Source organism: Dendrobium catenatum, unplaced genomic scaffold, assembly GCF_001605985.2.
Source record: "Dendrobium catenatum unplaced genomic scaffold, ASM160598v2 fragScaff_scaffold_231, whole genome shotgun sequence".
Taxonomy (NCBI): Eukaryota; Viridiplantae; Streptophyta; class Magnoliopsida; order Asparagales; family Orchidaceae; genus Dendrobium; species Dendrobium catenatum.
Genome location: NW_021318693.1, coordinates 1,550,754 through 1,578,365, shown reverse-complemented (window position 1 = coordinate 1,578,365; position 27,612 = coordinate 1,550,754). Strand labels below are relative to the sequence as shown.

Genomic DNA, 27,612 nt, shown 5'->3' with positions numbered 1-27,612 from the left:
GTTTGTCATGTGAGTTGTATGTGTTGTCCGTTCTAATATAAAAGTCATATTTTTAGGGTGTCATTGCATCGTGTTTCATGTTATGTCCTTTATTTCAAGCTTGTAATGTCAAATTTTATGTTTGTTAAAGTCATTTTGAAAGGAAGACGAATAGGTTTATATGCAATCTTAGTTTCCTTGAAATTTCGGTTGCATCAATTTGGTATTAGAACCTAGGTTTTTGTGTCTTCCTTTCAAAAACGACAAAAATTATCACAATAAATAAGATACAAAACCTAATAATAACAAATAAAAAGGAACTTCTTCAACACAAAGCCTAGCTTTATAAAATTCAACATAAAATGTACTAGTGTACGGTAAAATACGAGAAGAGAAAGAAACATCTTCAAGCCCAACTGAAGCAAGAAAGAGAAAGGATTCAGAGAAAATATGCAGCCTTAATTTCAAAATTGGATAAGGCTCCCTCGGTACATCATGGAGGTTCTGAAGTCATCTCATCAGGAGATGAGAACTCTCAACCAGGGGAGATTTAATGTAAGCAAGACGTACCCCCCTGCTTTGGATTGTTCAGTTCCTGCTCCCTGCTTGGCTGTTCGGTTCCTCTGCAAGTCCCGATTCCCCCCCCCCCCGGGTGATGTCCGTTCGTTGGTTGTTTCCCGCATGCCCCTTCGTGTGCTACTCCAGCGGCTGTCTTTTGATCTTTTGCCTCCCTTTGTCTTATTGGTTTGAGTGGGCGGCTATTTGGCTATTTAGTTCCCTTTCTTCACCTATATATTAGGTCTGTTTTGTGACTGTTTTAGGTAAGATTATGGATGATTTTTAGAAAGAAAACCTAAAGGTTCTTCTTTGATAGCTTGTGAGCTATGTCCCCCTTTCTCTTCTCCTCTCTATAGCTTCATCTCGGACTTCTTATCTATTTCTTCTCTCCGCAAGTGTCCACCCCATTTGTATCTTTCTTCACAATCAATGAAAATATTTTAGATGTTTTTATGTTCTAAGAATATTATGTTTGTCGTGTGAGTTGTGTGTGTTGTCCGTTCTAATATAAAAGTCGTATTTTTAGGTGTCATTGCATCGTGTTTCATGTTATGTCCTTTATTTCAAGCTTGTAATGTCAAATTTTATGTTTGTTAAAGTTATTTTGAAAGGAAGACGAATAGTTTTATATGCAATATTAGTTTCCTTGAAATTTTGGTTGCATAAATTTGGTATCAAAGCTTAGATTTTTGTTGAGCCTTCCTTTCTTTTCTTTAAGCTTTTAAGAAAAATGGAAAATCTTGATGTAATTGAGTCTGAAGTTTGAGAAAGTAAGCCAAATGATCTTAAAGAAACTATTCCTAAGAGCCGATGGATCCCGCCGCAAGGAAGTTCTAACAATCCCATCCAGAATAAGTTGTATAAAATTCAATATCAAATGTACTTGTGTACAGAAAATGTGAAAAGAGAAAGCAAATTCTTCAGGACCAATTTAGGCAAGAAAAAGAACTGATCCAGAGAAAGTAAGCGGTCTTGATTCAAGAATTGGATGTGGCACCTTCAACTGGTCAAGAAAGTTTTAAAGCCATCTCATCAGGGGATGAGAACTCTCAACCAGGGGAAAATTGATGTAGGCAAAGCCCCCCTGATGGTTGTTCGACTTCTGCTCCTGCCCCTTGGCTTCCCGGTTTCTCTGCCTGTTGGGATTCTATTGCCTTTTTCAATTTTGTTCCTGATTTTTGTGCTGCTCGGATTCATTTCCCTTGTTTTTGTCTCTTCGTTTCCTCTGCCAGCCCGATTCTTTCCGTCTAGCGCTGTCCGTTCGTTGGTTGTGTCCCGCGTGCCTCTTCATGTGCTACTCCAGCCGTTGGTCTTTTGGTCTTTTGCCTCCCCCTTTTCTATTCGCAGGAGTGGGCGGTTGTTTGGCTGCTTGGCTCCCTTTCTTCATCTATAAATAGGGGTTGTTTTATGACATTTGAGAGGAGAATTCGGTGATGAATTTTGGAAAGAAACCCTAAGGGTTTCTTCTTTGATGGCTTGCGAGCTATGTACCCCTTTCTCTTCCCCTATCTATAAATTTGTCTAGGGTTTCTAATCTATTTCTTCTCTACGCAAGTTCCACCCCATCAGTATCTTTCTTCTCAAACAATTAATTAAAAGCTTTTAGGTATTTTTATGTTCTAAGAATATTGTATTTGTCGTGTGAGTTGTATGTGTTGTCTGTTCTAATATAAAAGTCGTATTTTTATGGTGTCATTGCATCGTGTTTCATGTAATGTCCTTTCTTTCAAGCTTGTAATGTCAAATTTTATGTTTGTTAAAGTCATTTTGGAATGAAGATGAATAGTTTTATATGCAATCTTAGTTTCCTTGAAATTTTGGTTGCATCAGATTAGAAGGGCAATTTAAAATAACAACAAAATTATAATAAAGCTAGATGCGCAAGTAACAGAAATTTACCGGTTAACAATTAGAAAATTCACTCTGAGTTCCCCTCACTCACACTCTTGAGAGCTATTTAGCGGAGGATTAATTTCAGCAAACTTAATGACGCCACCAAAAGGTAGAAGATGCCTGCAGTATTGCCCAACGAAATCTGAAGGGGAAGAAGTCGGTGGATGTTGGAGAACTTGCCACTGTCCGGAGGATTGATGCTCATAGATGGTGGTCGTCAAAGTGAATAGGATCTGATCCATGTAATCTTCGACGGTGTAGTCGATCTCCAAGTTGATGTCAAAGAAGGGTGATCTCAACACATCTACTAGTCCTTGATGATCGTATATGAACCCATAGTCTTGTTCAGGATCGGCCATTCATGGGGAAGTAGGCCGGGGTTGTGTATCTTCTTCCTTTGATGGTGTATGAAGCAAGGGAGAAGAGATGGAGAGGAGGGAGAGGTTTGGGTGGTCGGCAAAGGCTAGGAGAGATGCCACTTTAATTTCAGATTTTAAGTTTAAGTTGGAGGGGAAATAAATTAAAATCTGGAATTTAATTTCAGATTTTAGAATTGGAAAGGAGAGAATAATTTTGAAATTTGAATCTCCCTTAATTGGGGAATATGTGGGGCGGCACACCATGAAAGGAGGGATTTGATTGAGAGCAAAAAGGGGAGGAATTAATTAAGAGAGAGTGGAATAGGGGGGCCAGCCAAAGGAGAGAGGGAAGGGAGTGTCCACATTCAATGAATGTGTCTGCATGCAATGAATGTGGAATTTGGAATTAAATCCAATTTAATTTCAGATTGGTAGCAATTAGGGGAGTTTCCAAAATAGGTTTAGAATTTAGGCCAATTAGGAAAGATTTTGGAATTCAAATTCATTTGAATTTGAATTAAGAAAATTTCCTAACTAGTAATGGGCTAAATTAGTAAAGTCTTAAAAGAGGAAATTTAAATTTGAAATCAAGGGGATTGGGGTTCAACCGGCGGCTAGGGTTTGGGGAATAGGGTGGCCAGCAGCTATAGGAGGGGGAGGGTTTAGGGCTGGCAGCAATGGGGGGTTTTGAGGCTTTGATCGGCGACTATGGAGGAGGAGGACCTTGGGGCCAGCGGCTAGGGAAGGGGTTTTGGGGAGGCTTAGGCTGGCGGCTATGGGGAATTTTGGGGTCTTTGGCTGGCATGTAGTGGAGAAGGGGGAGGGGATTTGGAGAAAGAAAAGTGACCACGAGCCCGGACACTTCCTCCGGCTGGTGGGTGTTGCTTTGCCCTCACCTAGGGGCTTTACCTCTCTCTAGAGCTCTCAACACTCAAAGGAATTAGAAGGCTGAAATTTCATTAAGCAGTCATCATCAAATACAAAAGCTAGGGCCTTTATATATAGGCCTCAAAGAACAAAACAAAAAGAATAAATAGTCATCATGGCTACTACACGAACTAATCTTTCTCAGGGGTACAATGGTAAAAACTAGAACATAAATAAAGAAATACATAAAATGCATCACAAGTAAAGACTCCTAATCGTAGCTGTCGATCTACGATGTCTCCTCTGATAGACGCATCAGAATCTCCTGCTGATGTCCTCATCAAAATTACTGGCATGATCCTCTGTCAACGTTAAAATCTTTCTAATTAATGGCATCACAAAAAGTCTTTTTGTTTTCTTCAACTATATGGATGATATTAACATCATCTGAGGGAGAAACAAGAAAGCTAGATATCTCTTGCAACAACTGTAAATGTAACAGCGGAATCTTTTCTCAATTATTTGGTATTGGATTAAAAATCCTGCCCCTTATGCCGCATAGAAAACAGCAGCAGGTGTAAAATGTAAGGCTTTGTTAAATAATACAATGCCTGTCGTTTTCAAAACTCTACAGTACACAACAATGATTTACGCTGGGAGAGCACAATGGGAATTTTTCACCCTGTTCATCACCCCCTTCTAAGGATTCCCGTGGACATGAAAACTAAACATGCGAGTAGTTTATTCTGGGTAAGAGTACGGTGACTTCACATGGTATAACTATAAAATGAAGCCTCAGTAAATGAAACCTTCTGTTTGTAGTCACGGTTTGGAAATCCCCTTTATTTTCAAGAATTGATTCTAGGGTGCTTCTCATATCATGTGAAATCCATTACATAAAGTTGTTCACCAAGTTGATAAAATGTATTTCAAAACTTTCTTAGCCTCAGTGATATTTAATCATTACTAAATTCTTTGAATTTCCTCTATAGGACTAACCTATAGACAAGGTAATTCTTTTCCTATTGCTTTCTTTATAAATTTTTTTTTCTTGAAATCTCACTAACCAAGTTCCTTGAAAAGGGCATTTCCACCCAAACGGTTCCCATTATCTTGCATGAATTAACTTTCCATTGACAAATATTTCAGGCTTTATTGCCCCAAGTCTCCAAAAGGGAGGTCAGGTACAAACAAATAGATTCACTCTTTTGTTAACCAGAACATGCATAAAAATATTAAATAGGCATCCTTTAATAATCTACATCAAAGAAAGATCAGCTTTCATATTTTAAAATCTACCTATTTATTCTGGGACTACTTCCGGTTGGCTGCTTTTTTTCTATATCTTGTGGCACAAGAGCATAACAATTAGGTTATTTACATAGACAATTATTATGTAAGGCTCATGCCAAAGTAAAGCTTCAGCAAGTTTGGCACAATTCAGAAATGAAACTTTTCACTTCAAACTCTGACAGGAAGTGCTTTTAGAAATTTAGGAAAAGCTTTGGCTGAAATCTCATTTCAACAATTTCAGAAAACCAACGAAAAGAAATTCAAGAATAGAACACACAAGAACACTTTTTTAATGAAATTTTTATGAAAGAAAAGACATGATACAAGTGGATCTAAAATTGAAGAGGAAGATCCAGCTCTCCCAAATCTCTAGCCATCGGCTAGAGCCCAAACACCCTAAGAATAATTTAATTTCAACAAACAACACATACCCCTAACCCTACTAAAATCACCTACTTAAACCAAACAATAAACAACAAATACCCAAATAGCCCTCCCTTAATTCTCTCATATTTCCTAAATTATTTCCCTCCCAAATCAGACCCTAAATTTGCCCTCTTAAGATAGGAAACATTTCCTAATTAATCAGCCCCAAATCTGCCCTCTTTAATCAAAAAATATTTCATAATTAATCAGCCCCCAAAATTGTCTTCTTTAATTAGAAAACATTTTCTAATTAATCCCCTCTAAATCAGCCCTCAAATATGCTATCTTCAATTAGGAAATGTCTCCTAATTGATCCCCTTTGATTAAGAACCTTCCTAAACAGCTCCCTCTTGATTAGGAAACTTCATAATTCCCTCTCAATCAACTAAGTCGGTCCATTAATACTCCCGTCCCAAAATGTTGCATGGTCCTCAAGGTGAAACGAATGAAACTGTTGTTGAAGCACTTCACTAATAGAATTGAACTAAAAAATGGACTGGCACTGAGTCGAATAATCCCTGCCTCCAACATTTCCCAGATCAATATCTCGACTCATCCTTCTAAATTTGGGAATAACGGTACGGATGAACACTTATAGGTGAGGCTGCTTCCTTCAAGATGATAGCATGCTCGTGCTCCCGCGAAGAAGGCAACCTCTGAACTGGCCGAAACACCTCTTGATATTGTGTAAGAATAGTTGAACCATGTCTAGCGCTTCTATCTTCTCCTCACTTCTTCGCCTTCCAAACTCTATAGCTCAAAAAAAAAATCTCATTCCTTCACCCTTTCCCCTCTTTGGAAGTGGCTCCAAAATCAACTCCGTGTCATCTGTAAATGTAACCGGTAATGTCGAGCTGACAAGAACCAAATTCTCCATATGTGATGTCATTGAATTCTTGTTCACTTGAGATTGAAAAACCATAAAGACTTTGGAATCTTGCTCGGTATAAGCAGGATTTATTAAACAAAAGCGTGCATCAGATTCAACTACTCTAGCAAATTTGTTTATGCTTTGTTGATAGTTCTGCTTTACAGGAATTGAATGTTGTTGATGCTGATAACGTCCTTTGACAAGAAGATCCAACACCTTCATCATTCCTTCTAGGTTGGAAAAATTTTCCTCTATTGATAACATTTTGTCCTCAAACGCCGATTTGAGTTAGCCAACTTTTTCTTTGAGAAGCTCTTCCAAGGCATCAACTTTTCTTGCCACCATAGGTTCCAAAAAAGCGCTCTGATATCAATTTGATAGAAAGAGCTAGCAAAAATTTAGGAGAAGCCTCAGATGAAATCTGATTTTAGCACTTTCAGAAAAACCAACGAAAAGAAAATCAAGAATAGAATACATAATAATACTTTTTTATTGAAATTTTTATGAAAGAAAAGAGAAGATACAAGTGAATCTTCAATTGGAGAGAAATATCTGACTCTCCCAAATCGCTAACCACCGGCTAGAGCCCAAACACCCTAAAAACAATCTAATTTCAGCAACCAACACATATCCCTAACCCTAGGAAAATCAATTACTTAAAGCAAACAATAAACACCAAATACCCAATCAGTCCTCCCCTAATTCCCTCCTATTTTCTTAATTATTTCCGTCCCAAATCAAACCTCAAATAAGCCCCCAAATCTGCCCTCTTAAATTAGGAAACATTTACTAATTAATCCCCTCCAAATCAGTCGCAAATATGCACTTTTCAACTAGAAAATATTTCCTAATTATTCAGCCCCCAAATCTACCCTCTTTAATTAGAAAATATTTTCTAATTAATCTCATCTAAATCAGCTCCCAAATATGCCCTCTTCAATTAGGAAACATCTCATAATTAATCTCATTTGATTAAGAACATTCTTAAACAGCTCTCTTGATTGGGAAACTTCCTAATTCCATCCCAATCAAATCAGCCTGTCCATCAAACACCTTACTTGAAATTGATATTTATTTAGTTGAATGTATAAATGTCTATGATTGTGTGTGTGAGTGTCTATACACCCACTCATTTCAAGCAAACTTTAGGTATATTCAAGCATGTTGGATAAAACTCGAAATCTACTTGAAATTCAAGTCAAATTTTGAATAAATTTAGGAGATATTTGGGATTTTTTTATTAAATTTAATTTCTAACATGAAATTTAAAAAAAAAATCAGGATTCTTATGCATTTACCATTTTCATAAATAAATCTAGTAGTTTGTTCCCTATCGCAGTTTTGTAAGAGGACCCCATGCAAAATCTCCATTGTCACCTTCAAATTTGACAGTGTGAACATCTCCTTCGCCTTGTTCACCATTACCTCCTCCACATTGGTGGTATACAACACCTACATTGCCTTCAATTCCCTTCATCCTGACACATGGGCTCATAAATAATAATCACATATAATTATAATAATTAAAATTACCATCTAAATAATGGCACTAAATGCTTGCTTAAATACAAAATTCACAAGTCAAACAACTAATTTATAGTGATTTGGATACCAATACTCTGCTATATATCGATCGCTTCCACCATCGACCGTGCTTCTCTCTTGTTATCATAATCTCTTGTCAGTGGCAACACAAACAAGCTATCATTTTCTTCCATCTGAGCTCTATTTCATCTTGACCCATCTTTATATCTGCCATCAAATATCAACAAGCCACCATCAGAGTTTGACACAAGGTTTCAATAGACCGTTGTTGGCATGGGCTATTGGTGGCATGAGCGAGTCAAAATCCTACCCACCAACCTATTGAATCTAGCACCAGAGGTTACGCTCAACCACAACAAACTTCAAAAATATCAAAACAAACACCAATATATCGCCACCATTGGCTTACTCCGAGATCAAAATTGCTACCGACTAATAACCATCATCAACCTACTCTGGGATATAGGATCTACATAAGGAACAAATCTAGGAGTCAGGAGTAGGGTTTCGATTTAGAAGTCAGAGTTCGAGAGTCGGAAGTCGAGCGTCAGGAGTTGGAAGTTGATACAACATCAAAATTGCAACCGACTGATAGCCATCATCAACCTACTCTAGGATATGCGGTCTACATAGAGAACAAATGTTAGGAGTCAGGAGTACGATCTTAGGTTTAAGAAGTCAAGGTCGAGAGTAGGAAGTCAATGGGTCAAGAGTCGGAAGTTGGGAGTTAGGAGTTGGGTTGCAATAAAAATTTGTCTTGAAAAGTATCTAAAACACCTAAAACTTGATTTAAGTTTTTTATCTTTAAATAATCAATAGTTTCTAAAATAAAAAATAAAAACAAACTACCAAACTTACTTTATTCTCTCATTAACATGTTTATTTAAAAAGAAAGTAAATAAAAAAATTTATGCAAAATAGGCCCTAGAGTTCGGATTTTTTTATGCAACATTACGTTATTCACTTTTTTTCACAATCTTTAATAATGAATGCCCTTGCTTATGTGCAAATAAGCTATTTAGAATGAATTGGATCAATTTTTTTGAAGTTTTTTTCCACTTTGAAGTGTGTTTGCTATTGAGATAGCATTTCAACTACAAAATCTAGTATAGATTTATCCAAAGCCCGCTCTCTCTAATCCCTTATTCCATCAAGATTGTCTCCGAAACATTCATACATGTCAATGGCACAAAATGTCATACATCATGGCACAAAACGGCGCACATCATGGCACACAGTGCGGCGAGGCGCACATACGGCATTATTTGCTTGGTTCGGCCCATCAAAATTGATGCAAGAAAAAATTTGGGAAGGGCCCCAAATTTTTGTGATCAAGAGAATTACTCTTCCTAGGATCAGAAAATACTCAAAAAACACTTTTATAATATAAAAATGACACTTACAACAAAAGATGCTTACAAACTTGACACAAATAGTCAAATACAAATACCTAAACTTGTTTTTCTTGATAAGAAGGATACAGGTGACGTCGAGCTTGCGGATAGAAGAAATAGGTTAGAAGCCGAGAAGAAATGGAGGAGAAGCTCGCAAGCTTTCCTAGACGATGAGAGGAAGAAATGGCATAGCTCGCAAGTTATCCAAGAAAACCCTCAAGTTTCTTTCCAAAAATCAGCACATAACCAACTCTTTATTCATACAAAACATCTCCTATTTATAGAAGAAAATGGCAGCCAAACAGACACCTAAAATTCTCAATCAAACAAATCAGCCAAGGGGAAGAGGAAAGGCCAAAAGACACATAACAGCCAGCAAAATTCTGCATAGAACAGGGAGAGAAGCCACAAAAAACCCAACCAGTAGCCACAAGAAGCCCAACCAACAAGGGACCCAAAGAGCCAGCACAGGAAAAAGGGCAGCACTTCACGGGAAAACAGCCAAGAGAGGTGAAACCGAGAGAGAGTGACCATGGGAATAGCAACAGCCAGCAGAAACCGAAAACAGCAAGCAGCCCAAGAGAAAACCGAGAAGACAAGGGGAAGGGGAAGAGACTCTCGGGAAAATAGCCAAGGAGAAATCCCAAGAGCCATTTTTTTATTCATAAAGAAGAAACCAAAGAGACACAAGAAGAAACCAAAGAGTCAAAAGCAAGGGGAAATGAATCTAATTAATTGCATTAATGAGCTGAAAAAGAAGAAGTAGCTCATTAATGAGCTGATTTTTAGTACAGATAAAGAAACTCACCAAAATTAAAACACAAAATATTTTTAACCCCTCCCCCCCCCCCCCTTCCAACCTATTATTTGTTATTTAATAGTATTATATATATATAAATATAAATATATTTATATATAATTATTTTATGGTGTGTGTCATGTTTAAAATGGCGTGTACCGTGCCATGGGCTATGCACCATGGCTCCACGGGGAACTTTGCGCCATGGTGTGCCATTCACCATTGACAAGTATGGAAACATCCCATTTTTGCATGCAAGTCCCTTAGATAATTTTTACAAAAGTTCATCAAACTCCTTCCAAAATGTAGTTACAATTGGAACCAAAGTAAATTTAGAAAATTTACCGAGCACAATATTATCACAAGGACCTGGGAAAAGAGTAAGTGCAAAAACATTTTTTTAACCACAGGATGGTTCAGAAAAAAAAATAATAACACCAAACTCAACAAAAGGAAAGACAAGATATCCCACAAACCAAAGAGCTAATTTACTTTTGAAAGTTGATCAACTATTAAGGAGTGAAAAAAAAAAACAAGCATGAAGAACCATTTAGGTGCCATATTTAAGTTTTCTAAGAGCAGATAGAGAGTTAGCATTAACCAGCAATTACTCTCATTCACTATTTTCATGTCCACCAAGCCAATAATGCCTCTGGATTGAACAAAGTTGGAGGAGACAGATTTATATGAAATTTGAAAGGCCAAAAAACCTATAAGACAATGAGTTACATATGTACAGTTTAACATATGCAATAAAAAGCCTACCCTACTTTGGCTTCATCTGGTCAAGAAAAACTTGAGTGAAATCATAACAGTATGGAGAAACCATATAAGTGAAGGATAACTGCCAAAAGTACAAAGGATATAAGGAATAGTGACAAGCAGACAGAAAATCCTAGTTTATGCTTTCCTTTTACTAATTAATAATCACAGGTGAAAACATTTAAAATTCTGATTTTGCTAGACCAAACCTACCTCCTTCCACCTATCTAAAACCCTGATTAATATAGAAATATAAATATCTAACTATAAAAGTTACATGGAAAGCACAATCAATCCATACAAGGTTCAAAGGCAACAACATCAGGAACAATATCTAGTTTTTAAGTTTCCAGGTTGAAAAGGTGTGATATTTGGAGTACTGTCGTGAATGTCAGGGAGAAAAAAATGCAAAAGATGTTACATAATGTAACAATAAAAACATAAGAGATAAGATGAAACGATTGAACACGTGGAGTTCATTAGATATGGTTGGCATGCTCTGGTTCTACAATGACTGAGAAGAAGAAATGGTAAAAAAATTAAGAACAGAGAAATAAATAATCTTCCCAAAAAAATTAACAATTGACCTTTGTAGAATAAGTACTAGTTGTTCCAGAATGTGTATCCAGAAGGGACCCTTCTACAGCATCAGCAGTACTGTTCAAATTTAAGGTAGCCAACCCAATACTTCTAGCCTTCTCAGAAGTCAGAAGCCAATTCCAGATTTTACCATCATCAGAGATGGAGATCACTGTCGTCCTTGCAACAACATCCATCCCGCCAAGTAAATTTAAAGATGGCAAAGAGTCGACAACTGAAGATGTGAAAGATGAATTAGCGCAAAGCTGGCCAACATTCTGAAAAGCAGATTCTGATTGGCAGAGAACAACAGTAAGAACTCCAGGGGAAGGAATAGAAGTGCCAATGGAGGGCATTAATTCTTCCATTGTATGTAGCATATGCACCTGTTCTCCTCTGCAGTTGGAGACCGCACAAATTATGAGGCCGGAAAAGAAAGAGAAATACCATGTATGAGAGTACAAAAGAATGTAGCCATGCACAAAGAGATAGAGCGAGCATGAATTATACAAATTATCCCAATCTTGCCAACTGCATCACCAAAAGTTTTTTTTTTCACAAGAAAATAATACAAAAAACTTAGTTTTTATATTGCCCAATATCATCTAAGAAAGCATCATTCAATGCATGTAGGAAGTTTGTTAGAGTTTACTCATCTTAGTAACTCACATGGGAGCAGCATGCAACCAAATATAACAAAGGATATTAGACCAATTGGAGTAGCATTAATTCAAAAAGGCTTAACCATAAAGCAATGGGATGCTCAAAATAGAGTGAGCTTAACAGCCAACAATAGAGTGAGCTTAACAGCCAACAAAATATGGTAAAAACAAGTCAACAACTATTAAGTCAGATTCCAAAATAGACTTACATCAATATAGCTAGTTTGGTTTGTGAAGAGTTTGATACTTTTTTGCTGCTGTTTCAAATATCCTACCAGATTGGCTGTAATTTCACAACCCACAGACTGAAAACTACTTATTAATACGTTCTTCTTTGCCATCTTTCATGAAATTAGAGACAACCATTCGATTTCCATGATCTGCTAAACAAAATTTTATATAATAGATATTGCAAGTTTTGGAATGGAATGAATTTCCTTATAAAGACAGCTATAATTTAAGGCTAAGGGAAGAGGCACATCCCCTCAATATAAGGGATTATAAGGAGGCACATCCACCCACTCCAACCCAATTTTTAATGTTTGTATATATAATAGATATATAAATTAATAAGCCCATTATTTGATATTTAAATAGTAACACCCTCCAACTAATTAAAATAGTTTATGTGAACCTATTAAAAAATTTTCCTACTCAATCCCTATTTAGCACGTAAAAGCAATTTATGTACCCTCAATAAGATTTAAAAAAAATGTACCCTCAATAAGATTAACATCTATGAAACATTGCACTCAAAGAGGGTTTATGTTGTGTTTAATACTTGAGAGATGAATGCCTCGAGTACTGTGCAAAAAAAATGTCAATTAGCACAATTATGTTTTTTGTTTTTATGAATATTTGGCACTATTTAGACACTTCTTGGATGACATGACCATTTTTCACATAAAATCAAAACAACATTTTCATTCTAAACTATTTATATCCCATTTATTATAGATTCCATCTTTTCCTTGCTTTCTATAAACATCTTCAACACTTGACAAACCCCTATGTCACGCGCTCATAATTTTAATGTACAAATTTTTATGTATATGTTTTTATTCTATTTAACAAATAGATATAAATATTTATAAATGTAAATACTTAAATATAATATATATATATATATATATATATATATATATATATATATATATATTATATATATTGTCATTGCCAGTCCCAAGTCTTAGATGAGAAAAATGAAGGGTTGTGTGAGGCAGTCGACAGTCAACGTGAAACTTGTCGAATAATCATGACATAAATCATTTAATACATTGTGTTAATACTAAGACGTTCCCTGTAAGCGACGCGCTATATTGCCTAAATACAGTAAGAAGTGTGCAAGGGCCGCTGCATCGACGCCCATATGCAGTGTTAAATAGGCAAGGGTTCCCACATCATTGGCGAATAGAATTATAGCTTTGAAGATTATTGTTGATTATAAGATTATTAATAATATAAGTGTTTATGCTCTTCAAGTAAGTTTGGATATGTATTCAAAATTAAAATTTTGTAATGACTTAGAAGAATTAATGCAAAAAATACTTTTTGAAAAAGGAGGTTTTATTAGAGGAGATTTAAATGGACATATTGCTAGAGATGTAGAGGATTTTAAAAGCATTCATGGTAGCTATGAGTTTGGAACGACTAATGAAGATAGTAAGACTATATTAAATTTTACTCTAGCTTATGATTTTGTTGCTAATACCTTATTTAAGAAAAGATATGAGCATCTCATCGCTTATGAGAATGGATATAGTAAAACTCATATATTGATTATTTTCTTGTAAGAAAAATAAATCGTTGCAAAGATTGTAAAATTATTCCAAGTGAAAGTTTATGCACCCAACATCGCTTATTAGTTTTGAACTTTAAGATGAAGGGAGAATATGAAAAATATAGTATATCATTGTTCTAGGATTAGATTATGGCATTTAAAGAACTATAACCAAAAATATCTTTGAGAGTAAGATTCACGATCTTAAGATTTTGTCGGTGCATGAGGAAGCTAATAATGTGGGAAATAGAAGCTTGTAATATAAAGAATGTTACAAAGGATGTGCCCATCGTATCAAAATAAAAAGTTTCAAATAGTAAAAATAGTTTGTGGTGGATTCAAAATGTACTAGAAAAGATCAAAAATAAAAAGCTCTGTTGGATGGTTGAAGTAGAGGAATGCATCAAGCTTGTTGTGTGATAGAAAGGTATCACTCAAACTTAAGGGGAAAATCTATAAGATGGTAGTTAGACCTGCAATGCTTTATGGCGCAGAATGTTGGCCATTAAAAGAGAAGCATAATATTAAGCTAAGTGTTGCAGATATGAGGATGCTCAGATGGATGAGCATATACGTGAGAAGGTTGGAGTAGCTCCAATGGCAAATAAGATTAGAGAAAGCCGCCTTAGATGGTTTGGTCACATAAAATGGCAGCCTTCCAATGACCCCGTTAGGAGAGTAGATGTATTAGATTTGACCTATGTTAAGAAAGACAGAGGTAGATCTAAAAAGACTTGGTTAGAAAATATTAGAAATGACCTTTCTTTATTATATCTAAATGAGACTTTGACTCTTAATAGGACACAATGGAGAAAAAGGATTCATGTAGCTGATCCCATGTAGTGGGATAAAGGCTTGAGACAAGATTCGAAATAGATGTATTAGATTATACCTATGTTAAGACAGGTAGAGGTAGATCAAGAAAGACTTGGTTAGAAAATATTAGAAATAAACTAAAGTTTACGTCACATATTCAAAAGTAATCTTGTAAATGGATGTGAAGTAACTAAAGAAATTTTAACCACAATAATTTAGTCCAAATATTCCCAATCAATTAAGAACATATATTCAAAATGGTCATGGATGCACTTAAAATGGATAATCAAATTGGGTATCCCTGTGTATTTTATTCACAAACAGCATAGTATTAATATATAGCTGAGACTAATTTTGATTACATGAACAAATAAAAACAATTAAGAGCACAAATAGCTTCCAACAAGAATATCAAAGTCTTAGAAAATAGCATACAACTTGATGAACCCGAAAAAATAATGACTTGCTGATAACAATTGACCTTCAAGTCATACCTAAGTTCCATATTTTAAATATTCTAGAACTATTATAAATAGTAGGGATGCATATAAGGATAGAACTAGAAAGTTTAAAATTGGGTGGCTAATTTAAAGAGATGCCTCGAAGATACTAGTAGACAAAGAAGCATTATTAAGCACCATATAATAATAAACAAAGTAACAGTTATTATGTTATATATGCCTAATTGATGGCAAAATTCTCAAGCAACCAAAAAATTGTGACAAATAAATTTGTTAAACAGGTCTCCAGCCTTACTCTTTGCGCTTCCATATGCTGAGTTTACCATCCAGATGAACACAGTAGAGTAGATCAATGTCCGGATCAGGCAGCAGGTCCATGAACTTGCTGCACCCACGAGGTAACGGAGCAGAGGACAGCGACGCCCGGTACTGAAGATCAAACACAATGAGCTCCTTTGGGAACGTCACCATGACAACGTGCCTCCATCTCGGAGAGAAACACAACTTCGCAAAGAACTGGGGGAAGGCTGCCAATGCCGGAGTTGATGACCCCGCGGAGGACTCTCTTTCATTCTTCTGAAGCTCGACAGAGTCCCGCACTACAGGGATCTGATGTTCCTGAATAGACACGTCGCCATTGTCCTCCCCTTGCACGATGGCCGAGAGCAAGAATCCGCGGAGGCCGAGCACGCAGAAGTGCCGCCAGTCAAATGGATCGCGCCGAATGCACACAAGGTACTCCGGCGTTGTGTCGTACTTCCAGAGGCAGCGACCGGAGGCTGCGTTCCATAGAACGAGGAGGGAGGCGCCATGAATGGCAGCAACCAGCCAGGAGTCCGACCTGACCCAGCAGAGATCTTGGATACCTAGCTTGGGGCGGTCTCCATAAGAGGAGTGGTCGAGCTCAAACCAGAGGACGATTGAGCGGGATCGGAAGTCCCAGATAGCGATGCGGCCCTGTCGGTCGCCGACGGCAAGACGGAGGTGGGAGTTGGACGGGTCATCGTCGGTGGATAGCTCGCGGGAGACCGGTTGGGAGCTCCATCGGACGGACGTGACGAAGGGGGCGAGGACGAGGGCAGAGTTGAGAGCGGTCATGGAAGCAGAGGATTGATTGGAAGTGGAGGGCATAGGGAGTACAGAGATAAGCTGCATGGATCGGGGGTCGACGACCACGACAGAGCTACCAGCGCCGTAGGCAAGAAGCCCAGCAGGGCTGCAGTCGGCGGCACCGCCATTGCTACGGTTCGCGGGGCCAGGAAGCATCGAATCCCACATTTCGGGTGGCCTGGGCTGCGTCGCCGAAGACCATGACTCCATTTGTCTCGGCGCGATAGATTTCTGCTGACTGCCGGAATGTTGATCTTCCCGTGACGACCCTACTTTTCGAGAAACCGAGATCGACAGGGGCAGCGAGATAGGGAAAGGAGGAATCGGAAGTAGTAGAAAACTGAAGCGATTTCTTGAGAATTTGTCGAGCCTGTATTTGCACACAGGAAAGGCTGTCGTGCTTGGGGCTCGACACCATTTAATTCTGGAGTTTTTGGGCTTCTTATATAAAGGTTAGATTAAAGCTCTTCTTATTAAAGGCCCAAATTTATGAAAGAGTAAAGTGAAAGAAGGTTGGTTCAATCATCTACAAATATCAACAAATATTAGTATCTCTTTTATGACAAAGAATTTCATGTTAGTAAAAGTAATATGATGAGGATAAAATATACTATTAAAATTAGAGTTAATATATTGAATATAGCTTCTTGTGGATATCCATTTTTAGATAATAGATGAAGTTCGTATAATGGACAATGATGAGGCCCAACAAAAAAGACTTCTCAGAAGAGCTTATGATCAACAATTTGAGATTTTGCATAATTCATTCGAAAAACTCTATCTGTATTCTTTCTTTCAATAATTCCCTCTCACTCTCATAGTAGAAAAAATTTATTATGTTGGTATTGAATTGGTCATTGAAAAGCCATGATTTTTTCAATGATGGTGTTTTGAAGGCAAGAGCGAGAGAACAAAACTATGTTGAGCATGTCCTAGAAGTATGGCATGGAACCATGGAACACTTGGCATAGGAGCAATTTTAGAGTGCATTATGATAAACATAACAATCCACATGTTCCAGCTACAGTCCAAAAGGCTATTCCTACACCGCCAGCCTTCAACCTCTCTATGGTTCAAACCAAAACGTCATTATTTCATTACAATCATTACTTTGTGTGAGTTTGTATTAATTGACTCAAATGTCTTAAAAAAATAATCATTAATTTGTAACAAACTCTAATAGCTAGCCTTTACATATAGCTATAAATTTATCTAATGTAATAGATATTTTGATAAAATATTGATTTACCTTTCTCATCTCTTTTTGTCTTTACATATTCATGTACTTTCCCTTACTTTTCAATCTTTTTCCTTGGCATTAAAGCTATGTAAGCTACAAAGTAATAACTCCAATTTTTTATAACATATAGATTTTTCGCTTTCTTCTACTATTTTGAATGACAATAGTTCCCTACTCAAAATGAGGGACACTCCTATTTCGAATAAATTAAAATTTCTCATTTCTAAAATGAAGAATGTTATTAGCACCCAACTCATCACCACCACTCATCCCATACAAAGATCCAGTGGCGGAGAGAGAGGGGGGCCTAGGGGAGAACGTCCCATCAACACCCCCCTTGAAGTTGTAAGTAAAATGAGAACCTTCAAAACCAAAACATACATCTTCAAGATATGGGGAAGCATAAGTTGAAACTTTTACAATTAATTGCGTCTCAAGCAAATTTTACTCATCCAACAATTCTCAAGCTTATATTTTACTTTTCTTTTGCAATATATTATGATATAATAAACAAAAAATAATATAATTATCAATACACCGCATCATTATGGGGATGAGTTTTAGCTTATATTTATTTTTTAAGGAATTGTTGGATGAGTAAAATTGAATAGGCTCTAAAAAAATTACATTAAAGAAATTAACTACTAAAACAAGATTCTAAAGTTCATACCATGCACTGAATCGAAAGAAAATTTTCAAGGCTTAGAAATCAACCAAAAAGTTAACAACAGATTCACCTTTTACTATACCTAACATACATCAAACTGTAATTTTAAGCAGTTATGTAATCTTTTCCAGGTCTTCTCAACAATATATATTGCACACTATGTATATGTACATCAAGGTTTGAAGTTGGGCCCCCCCCCCCCCCCCCACACCCCCCCCCTAAAAAAATTTCTGACTCTGCCACTGCAAAGATCTCAAGTACTGAAACTCTTTCAAGCAAATGGCTTTGAATGTTACCTAAATGGATCAACACCCTACCCTATGAAATTCTTGCTCGTTGACAATAATCTTCTCCCAATCCCAATCACCATATTTGGTCACTAATTAATCAAAACCTCTCATCAACTCTTTACTCTATCTCTCTCCCAACCTCCTACCTTATGCCCTTAATTTGTATTCATGCTCATCCAAATGTAATACCAAAAACAAATGGCTATAGTTCACAAATAGGTCAAATATTATTAAACTCGCGAATGATCTTCATAACATCTCCATGAAGAACCTTATTATAACTTGGTATCTTTTTGACATAAAAGCTGAAGTCAATATCATTGCTACTACAGGCACCTCACTTGATCAAGAAGATGTCATTCTCTACACCATTAATGGACTTCCCTATAACTATCAAACTTTTTAGACTGTCATTCGCACTAATCTTTGACCTATTAGTTTGGATAATATTTATTTGCTTCTTTGTAGCAAGGAAACCAACTTGGCATCAAACCTACCCCTATCCAACATGGCAATCCTTAGCCCGACTCATAGTCTGCTCTCACCACTCCTCGAGGTCAAGGTATCGACCCTCCACTGTTTTCCGTGGAAAGCTCCCTAATCAACCTATCAACCGTGGTCAAACTACTTATCTACCATCCATAGGAGGCAAAAATAATTTTCCCAATCTCACTTGTAAATTTTGCAACAAACATGGCTATTATGCTGCCAACTGCTAACACCGTGTAAGCAGTCCCCACACTCCTACTAACAAGTTACTAGATACAGGAGCCTCCTCCCATTTAATTTCATATCCAAATGATCTTCCTTACAGCATTGCCTACACATAGGCTCAAGAATTGAATATCTTTAGCTACAAATTATTTTATCTCTATATCACTCATCTCACTCCACTCCAGATCTCGTATGCTACTCTACTACTATCAAAAAAGGAAAACAAAAGGAGGAAAGTTGTGGTTCAATAATTTTGGGCTATTCGAGTGTAAGCCACATGGATCCTCATTCCACCTCCCTCTACGCCCAACATATCAGACATATAAGACCAAGTTGAAACCAAATGTTCGTTATACACAAAGCCTAGCTTGTTACATAAGGCTACAAGCAAGAACACACCATAGACTACACTGAGCATTTAATCCAATTTTCAAAATTCCCACTATTTGCATGTTCTCTCCATTGACATTCATCATAATTAGAAGATTACACAATTGTATGCCTCTAAGGCCTTTCTACATGAAAACCTTTAACCTCAAGGATTTGTTGATTTAACCTCTCACCATCATGTTTGCCTCCCATGCAAAGCAATCTATGGCTTAAAACAAGCCCTCTATCAATAGTTCTCAACATTTACATATTATCTTCTTGAGATGGGGTTTTCCATAAGCATGATAGATCCCTCTTTGTGTGTCTATCACAAACTTACTACACTTATATATCTCTTAATCTATGTAAAAGATTTGCTTCTCAAAAGGAATGATGCATCAACCTCTTCCACACTTCAATAAGTATAGGACAAATTTCCCATGAGTAATCTAGGACCTCTATCCTATTTCTTAGACATATAAATCACATTTTAACAATTTAGCTTGATCATAAAAATAATCTGAAAATGAAAAGGAAGTCCTCTAATAAGCTGGAATGGAGTCATGCAATTCCATTCAAAATCCTCTATCTATTTAATTGTTGGTCATATAGGATGCTTCAACCAACTTTTCTGATATTATACAATACAAATAACTTATGGGCACTTTGTAATACTTATGATGTCTATCATCTATATCAATTGATGCATCAACCTCTAAACTCATATTATCAACAACTAAAATGGCTCCTCCACTACATCAAATGTATGATTCACTCTGGCGTACATATACGTTGTAACAAACTACAATTTAATACCTATTTTGATTAAGACTTGACATGCAATTCCATTAATCATAGATCCATCATAAGTTATTAAACATTCTTGAGATAACATTTCATCTCGTGGTATGCCAAAAACAAAACAAAATGGCTAGATCCTCAATCGAAGCTGAATATAGAGCTCCCACCATGACAGCTACAGACGTCATAAGGCTTTGGCAACTTTGTGAGTATGGCTTCGACAACGTTGGCTGACTCTAATACATCTACTCTCCTAATAGGGTTATCAAATTTTATGTGCTCAAACCATTTGAGGCGACTCTTTCTTATCTTATGTGCCATTGGAGCTACTCCAATATTTTCATGTATATATATGTTTCACATTCCATCTCAAAGTGCAAAACCACTCATCCATATGAACATCCTCCTCTCTATAACAGTTAACTCATTGCTTCTCTTTTAATGGCCAACATTCTATGCCATAAAACATTGCAGGTCTCACAACCATCTTATAATTTTTTTCCATAAATTTGAGAGCTATTTTTTATCACACAAGCAGCTGGATGCATTCCTCCACTTCAACCACCCAATTTGAATTTTATTAATAATATCCCTATCAATTTCATCATCACTCAGAATAATAGACCAAAGATATTTAAAACATGTACTCTTTTTAACAACTTGATCACCCAATTGTTAACATGTATGATAAGAACCTAAACTTGTTGTGGACCCCTTACCTCCATCACTCCTGCATTCGGCTGCTGCTCTAGTTGCTCTCTATTCCATTCGCTCCTCTTACAGCATCACAGGAATCCTAACTAATTTTTCTTCTCCCCCTCTATATGTAAACCCCAATCTAAAAGTTTAACACAGAGAAAATTCAGGTATCTACATTTTCTACTATCTATGTTCTTTAGTTCCTGCAATGTATTTCTTCCTAGTATCAGAACGCTATGCTTTACAACTGCTCCTTCTTACTGTTATCTAATGGCAAAACAAATCTCTTCATCACCAGCCTCAACTATCTCGTCTCTCTCTTCCACCATGCTGGATTTCACCATACCTCCTCCACTTAAATTTTTTATGTCAAATCTCAAGTTCATTGTTAACCTTTAACTTGACAATGATAACTATCATATATGGAAGCTTAAAATCTACAAATTATTTTCTGCAAATGGATTCGAAGAGTTCTTAACTGGCAGACAAGTTTGCCCACCTAAACTCATCACTTCCTTGATCAGTAATACTTCACCCAACCCAGACTTTCATATGTGGAATCTCACCAACCAAAACATGGTTTCAGCCATCTTCTCCATTATATCTCCCTTTATACTACCTTACATTTTTAATCTAACCAATGTTCATGAAATATGGGTCACTCTTGAGAAACAACTTCAACCCGGTAACCATTCTCATGTCATTCAACTTAAGAATGAACTTCATCACATCAACATGCAAGTCAACTCAATGACACAATACCTTGCTCAAATTATGCATTGGTGGACAACATTGCTGCAACAGGCACTCATATCGATCCATAAGACATCATCTTCTACATTCTTAATGGCATAACCACAACATATCACTCCTTCAAATCAACCATTCTCACCTCTCTCAACCCTATCAGTTGTGAGACCTCGTTCCCTTACTGTTCCTCTCTGATTTGGATTTTTCCTCTCAGGATCGTCCAGGACGATTGGAAATTGTCCAGGCCGATCGGCACTTGCAGCGAGGAGATCAACATATATAACGAACTTTCAAGAGACTCATCCCTCCCACAAGACACTATTGCTCTTGACACAACCAAAGGTGGTTCTTCTAGGAGATCAAACTTCAATCACTTTTTCCGCAATCGTGGATGTAATTCCAAGCAATCATTTTCCCGCAACAACAATAACCCCATTGGCCATGGATCCTACCTTGCCAACTATCCACGCCTAATCTACCAGATCAGCGAAAAACTTAGACATTCCGCTCTCTCCTGCTAATATAGATGCAACCTTCAATACACTTCACAAATTGTTACTTCTCCTCATGGTATGTTCACACAAAACCAATCTACTCAACCAATCTACTCTACCTACATATTGGTATCTTGACTCTAGTGCTTCAACTCATCTCACTGCTGATGCTACCAACCTGCAAAATATACTTCAATATCATGGTGTTGACTCTATCTCTATTTCAAATGGTAACTCACTTCCTATTAAACATGATGGTCAAAGTATTCTACCCCTTCTAGATCCCAATCGTAAGCTTCTTCTTAATCATCTACTTCATGTACCTTCTATCACTCACAATCTCCTCTCTATACATAAAATAACCTCTAACAATAATTGCTTTATCACCTTTGATATCGTTGGTTTAATCATCAAGGATCATCAAGTTCTTCTTTGTGGTCACAGGCATAATGGACAATACCTGATATCTCCCAACAACAATCACTCAATTACTGCTCTTTACACTAAGCTCAACTCAACCTCTCGTTGGCATGCTCGCTTAGTACATTCACAATGTATCTTATATATATTAGCTCAATCCAATCCAAGCATACATATCTCTACTTCTTCAGTTTTATGCACATCATATAACGTGGCTATGGTCACAAGTTATTTTTCAAAACTAGTGCAAATCATGGTTCTACCCCTCTAACTCTTCACTCGGATGTTTCGGGTCCTGCCCCGATACCATTAATCAATGGTTACCGACATTATGTTATTTTCATTGATAATTATTCTCGATTTCGTTGGTTGTTTCTAATCCATGCAAAGATGAAACAATTCGCGAGTTCAAACAATTCACTAATATGACAGAACATTTCTTCAACTCTAAAATCAAAACAATCAGATTAGATGAAGGTGGCGAATACACATCCCCTAACTTTCAAGAATTCCTAATCACTTGTAGTATACAACATCAACTAAGCTATCCCTACACTCCAGAACAAAATGGGATTACTAAAAGAAAACATCATCACCTATTAGATACAATCCGCGCTTTTTTACATGTAGCCAATCTACCTCACCAGTTATGGGCTAAAGCTCTACTTACCTCATTAATCACCTACCTTCACAAGCTTGTAAGCTTTAAGCTCCCTTTCAACTACTCCATGGTCATACACCCTCCTATGATCATATCAAAACATTCGACTATTTGTGCTTTACATAGCTTAAACACTTATGCAACAACAAAATCTCTCCACGTTCTCAAGAATGAATCTTCCTTGGCTACTCCACATCTCATAAAGGATATCGATGCTTCAATCCACAAACTAATAAAATTCACATCTCTCGTCACATTTTCATTAACAAACAATTCCATACAACTCCACCTCATCAATCTCTTACACACCACCTTTAAATACATCTCACACACCCTTTGCATTAATTCCAATCTCCACCATTCTCACAACTAAAACTACACCCTCAGTTCACCACTTCATATTCTCCTACTCCACCGATTTCTAACACATCAACAATATGTATTCCATCTTTAATGTCCTCTCAACCAAACAACTTTATCTCACAAGAGCATACCATAAATCTTCCATCAATGCCTCCAGCTCACCCAATGCAAACAAGATTCAAGAATGAGAAATTAAAATCAAAACAAATAATCAATCTTATTGCAACATCACAAGTCCACTCTAACTCCCACATGTTATTTTCAAACATCAACCTTGGAGGTTTGTCATGTCCACAGAATTTTTAGCATTGCAACACATCAAACAACCGCTGGTTATCGTTGGACTTACAAAACAAAACTAAATGCCGATGGAACTATTAACCATCACAAAGCTTAACTAGTAGAACAAGGATTCAATTAAGAGTACGACATATATTACAAAGAAACATTCAGCCTAGTAGCAAAGATGCCCACCATTCACATGCTTCTTACTATCACACTCCATCACCAATGGCCGATTTTTCAGCTAGATGTCTCGGAGGCATTCCTTCATGGCCAGCTAAAAGAGGATGTGTACATGAAACAACCACCAAGCTTCACTTATTAATACATCGAGGTTATGTTTGCAAGCTTCATAAAGCAATATATGGTTTAAAACAGTCTCCTATATAGTAGTTTAAAGTAGTCACCTCATTTCTACTAAGCTTCAGTTTCAAATTTAGTAAATATGATTCTTCCTGCTAATCTTCTCCACCACTAATATTCAAATTTATCTACTCAAGTAAGTAGATGACTTACTCAAATGGTCTTTTCACTCAAACTGACAATCACCAACCAAATATATAGAAACTCATTTCCAAGCTGCAGATAGTCTTCCCACTCAAAGAGCTTGGTCCAATATCACTTTTTCTAAGCATTCATGTACAACACACCTCCACTAAATACTTCTTCAATAAAATGCAATATGCACAATAAATTCTTACATCCTCTAGTTTTGATACCTACAAACCCTCTCTCACCCCAATGTCCCTTAAGCCACCCAAATGCCTACAATCTAATCACCAATTTAGTAATTCAGCTCTTTATGATAAGCTAGTAGGCTCCCTTCACAACCTTACAATAACAAGACCTGATATTGCTTTTGCTACAAACTCAATATGTCAACATATGCATTACCCAACAACACTATCAATCTCTTAAGAGATTGATGCGTTACATTCAAAGTACAGCTCATTTTGAGCTTCCTATTGTTCCAGGCAATCTTCATATGCAAACTTACTCTGATTTTGACTGGGCTACCAATACATCATATCAAAAGTCCATCACTGGGTTTTGCATCTTTCTAAGACACGCTCTTATTTCATGGTGTGTCAAGAAGTGAGTGAATGCAGCAAAATCATCAGCCGAAACAAAATACATGGCCCTCACATTCATCACATCAAACTTCATTTGGCTCAGACGCCTGTTGGCTAAATTTTAAGCTCCACCGACTACAACTTCTCTTTACTATGACAATACATAAGCCATGACTCTCGCCAACAATCAGATCTTCCACACAAGGACACATAAATTAATTATCACTTTATAAGTGAAGTATCAAGTCAAATAAAATCTACGTGTTGCATATCTGCTCAGTTGATCAATCCACACATATACTCACAAAACATGTACCTTCAACTACTTGGTTTCACACCCCATACACAAATTAACCATCCAATCTCTCGATCATTAATTTGAGGGAGGCTATTAACACGTATGATAAGGACCTAAACTTGTTATGGACTACTTACCTCCATCACTCAGGCATTCGATTGATGCTCCAATTGCTCTCTGCTCCATTCGCTCCCTGCTCTTACAACAACACAAGAATCCTAACTAATTTATCTTTTTTACCTCTATATGTAAATCCCAAGTTCTAAAAATCTTCTACTCAAAAAATTACTCTCTGTAATTTCTACTTTCATTGTTTTTAGTTCGAGCAATATATTCCTTCACCAATATCGAAATCCAACCACTAGATCTATTACTATTAAAATTATATTTCATATATTCAATTTAGCTCTACTCAAACAAAAACCAGTAACCTCTAAGATTGTCCCCCATAATTCAAGCTTTTCTTCAACTCCCTCTCTACTCTTATCAATACAAGGAAAATCATCAGCAAAAAGTACACCAAGGTACATCCTCTAACAAATGCCTAATAAGAACATCCATAACTTAAATAAAAAGACATCCACTGAAAGCAAATCCTTGATATAATCCAACTAAAATAGAAAAATACATAGTCAAACAATTTTATGTTTGAACACAAGTAACAGCTCTTATATACATATCTTTAATAACTTAGATTATAAATATTATTAACTCATTTCTTTTCTAAAACTCTCCAGAACAATTCTCTTGAATCTTTATCATATGATTTCCCGATCATAACATCATTGATCAAACAAAAAAAAAACAATTCATAATGAACAAATTTTAGGAATGCATCAGGTCTAATGATGATAATTCACCATTTCTTAACAGAAAAGTGATTATATTTAGTTAACAAATTCATTAATCAAGACTAATAGTCCAATATTTATCCACTCTCACTTACACCATTGTTAACCTCCTGCTGCAACACTTGGACAAAACGAAAGAGCAAAAAGAATTCATAAAACATTCTAAATATAATGCTGACGATCAAAATTTAATAAAATATAACAGAGATGACAGACTTTCATGAATAGTGACACAAGTTTAGCTGAAAGGTATGAAAAATGTAACAAATTCAAAGCAATATTGTTTATCTACTCTAAAAATAATTTTAAGAAAATCTTTCCCAAACACAATAAATTCAAAATAAGGGGTGCCACAGCAATGCAAGCTCTAATAATCAAGAAAAATGAAGATAAGAAGAAGTTTCCTGGGCTTGCTCAGGCTTCGGTTTTACAATACATTGGAAGATCAAAGTCACTTAACAGAGAACAATTATTTAATTTTTTTCCTCCATGGTTTCTATGTCAGATCCTCACAAAAGAGCAGCTTTACTCCACTTCAGCCAAGTAATCATCAATTTCAGCTGGGCTCAAAACCCTGCAAAAAAATTAAGAATAATAACACAGTGAGGCTAAAAATGGAGTAGTCCCCTGAGATATGAAAAATATTTTTCTAAGTAATTCGTAGTATACCAACACTGTGTACGAGTACATATTTTACAGGGCAAGCGAAAAAAAAGAGAAGACGTCACGCCCTTTCCACTTCGACTTTCTTCATTTATTGTCGTTGTCTTAGTTGTTGCATCTTTGTCCAAATTTCTTTGATCATGATGGACCATGCCGGTTAAGTTTGAGATTTTTTTCGTTTGTCAATGACTTAACGCATACACGTAAAACTTTTTTTTTTTGAGTTTCCATTATGTCATTTTGACGAAGATATAATGCAGATCTAGATCAAAGAATGTGATGTGATAATTATTAAAACATTGGCATGAATTATGTTCTAACCTTCGAGCTATGATCGAACATGACTCAAGGCATTGAAAGGGATGTTGTTCAACCTTTATTCAAACCATATTTGAACATTGTTCGATGAATAAGACATTGAGGCACGCCTCAGCATAATTCCAGTGAAAAATATCTTGAATATTTTTTATGAGACATGCGCCTCAGCTTGGTTGAGGCCCGCCTAGCTAGTGTGAGGATTACTCCCACCCTATTTATATATTTTTTTATTAAAACTTACATAAATCTTAAACTAAAGCCACAAACAAATCATGCATTCATGAACCCCAAGCTCTAACAACTTCCTCTCAACTACCTCAAACTTTAGTCTGCTGCCTTCACCGCAGCTACTACCGTTGTAGCCACCGCTAGGGATCACTTGAAATTCGCACACCTCCACCACCTCTAAAAATTTTAGAGAATGAATCTCATCTTATGAAAAATGTTTATGAAAGGAGAATATGACTAAAATAAATGAAGAAGATTGGAAGGCATTTGGACTCCA

At 36.5% G+C, this 27,612-nt stretch overlaps 2 protein-coding genes across 2 annotated transcripts in view; both read right to left on the bottom strand.

Moving 5' to 3' along the window:
* Window positions 1-16,578, bottom strand: part of LOC110104186 (WD repeat-containing protein 11-like) — a 90,728-nt gene extending 74,150 nt beyond the window's left edge. The window contains exons 1-2 of the mRNA XM_028693102.1: window positions 15,340-16,578; window positions 11,334-11,721 (exon numbers count right to left, since the gene is read on the bottom strand). Of these exons, the coding sequence (XP_028548935.1) occupies window positions 11,334-11,721; window positions 15,340-16,364 (1,413 nt within the window). The 5' untranslated portion in view covers window positions 16,365-16,578. The remainder of the gene's footprint in view (window positions 1-11,333; window positions 11,722-15,339) is intronic.
* Window positions 16,579-26,342: 9,764 nt separating this feature from the next.
* The window catches only part of LOC110095363 (proteasome subunit alpha type-2-B), a 37,132-nt gene continuing 35,862 nt past the window's right edge, over window positions 26,343-27,612 (bottom strand). Inside the window, exon 11 of the mRNA XM_020820878.1 lies at window positions 26,343-26,700. Within this exon, the coding sequence (XP_020676537.1) occupies window positions 26,652-26,700 (49 nt within the window). The 3' untranslated portion in view covers window positions 26,343-26,651. The remainder of the gene's footprint in view (window positions 26,701-27,612) is intronic.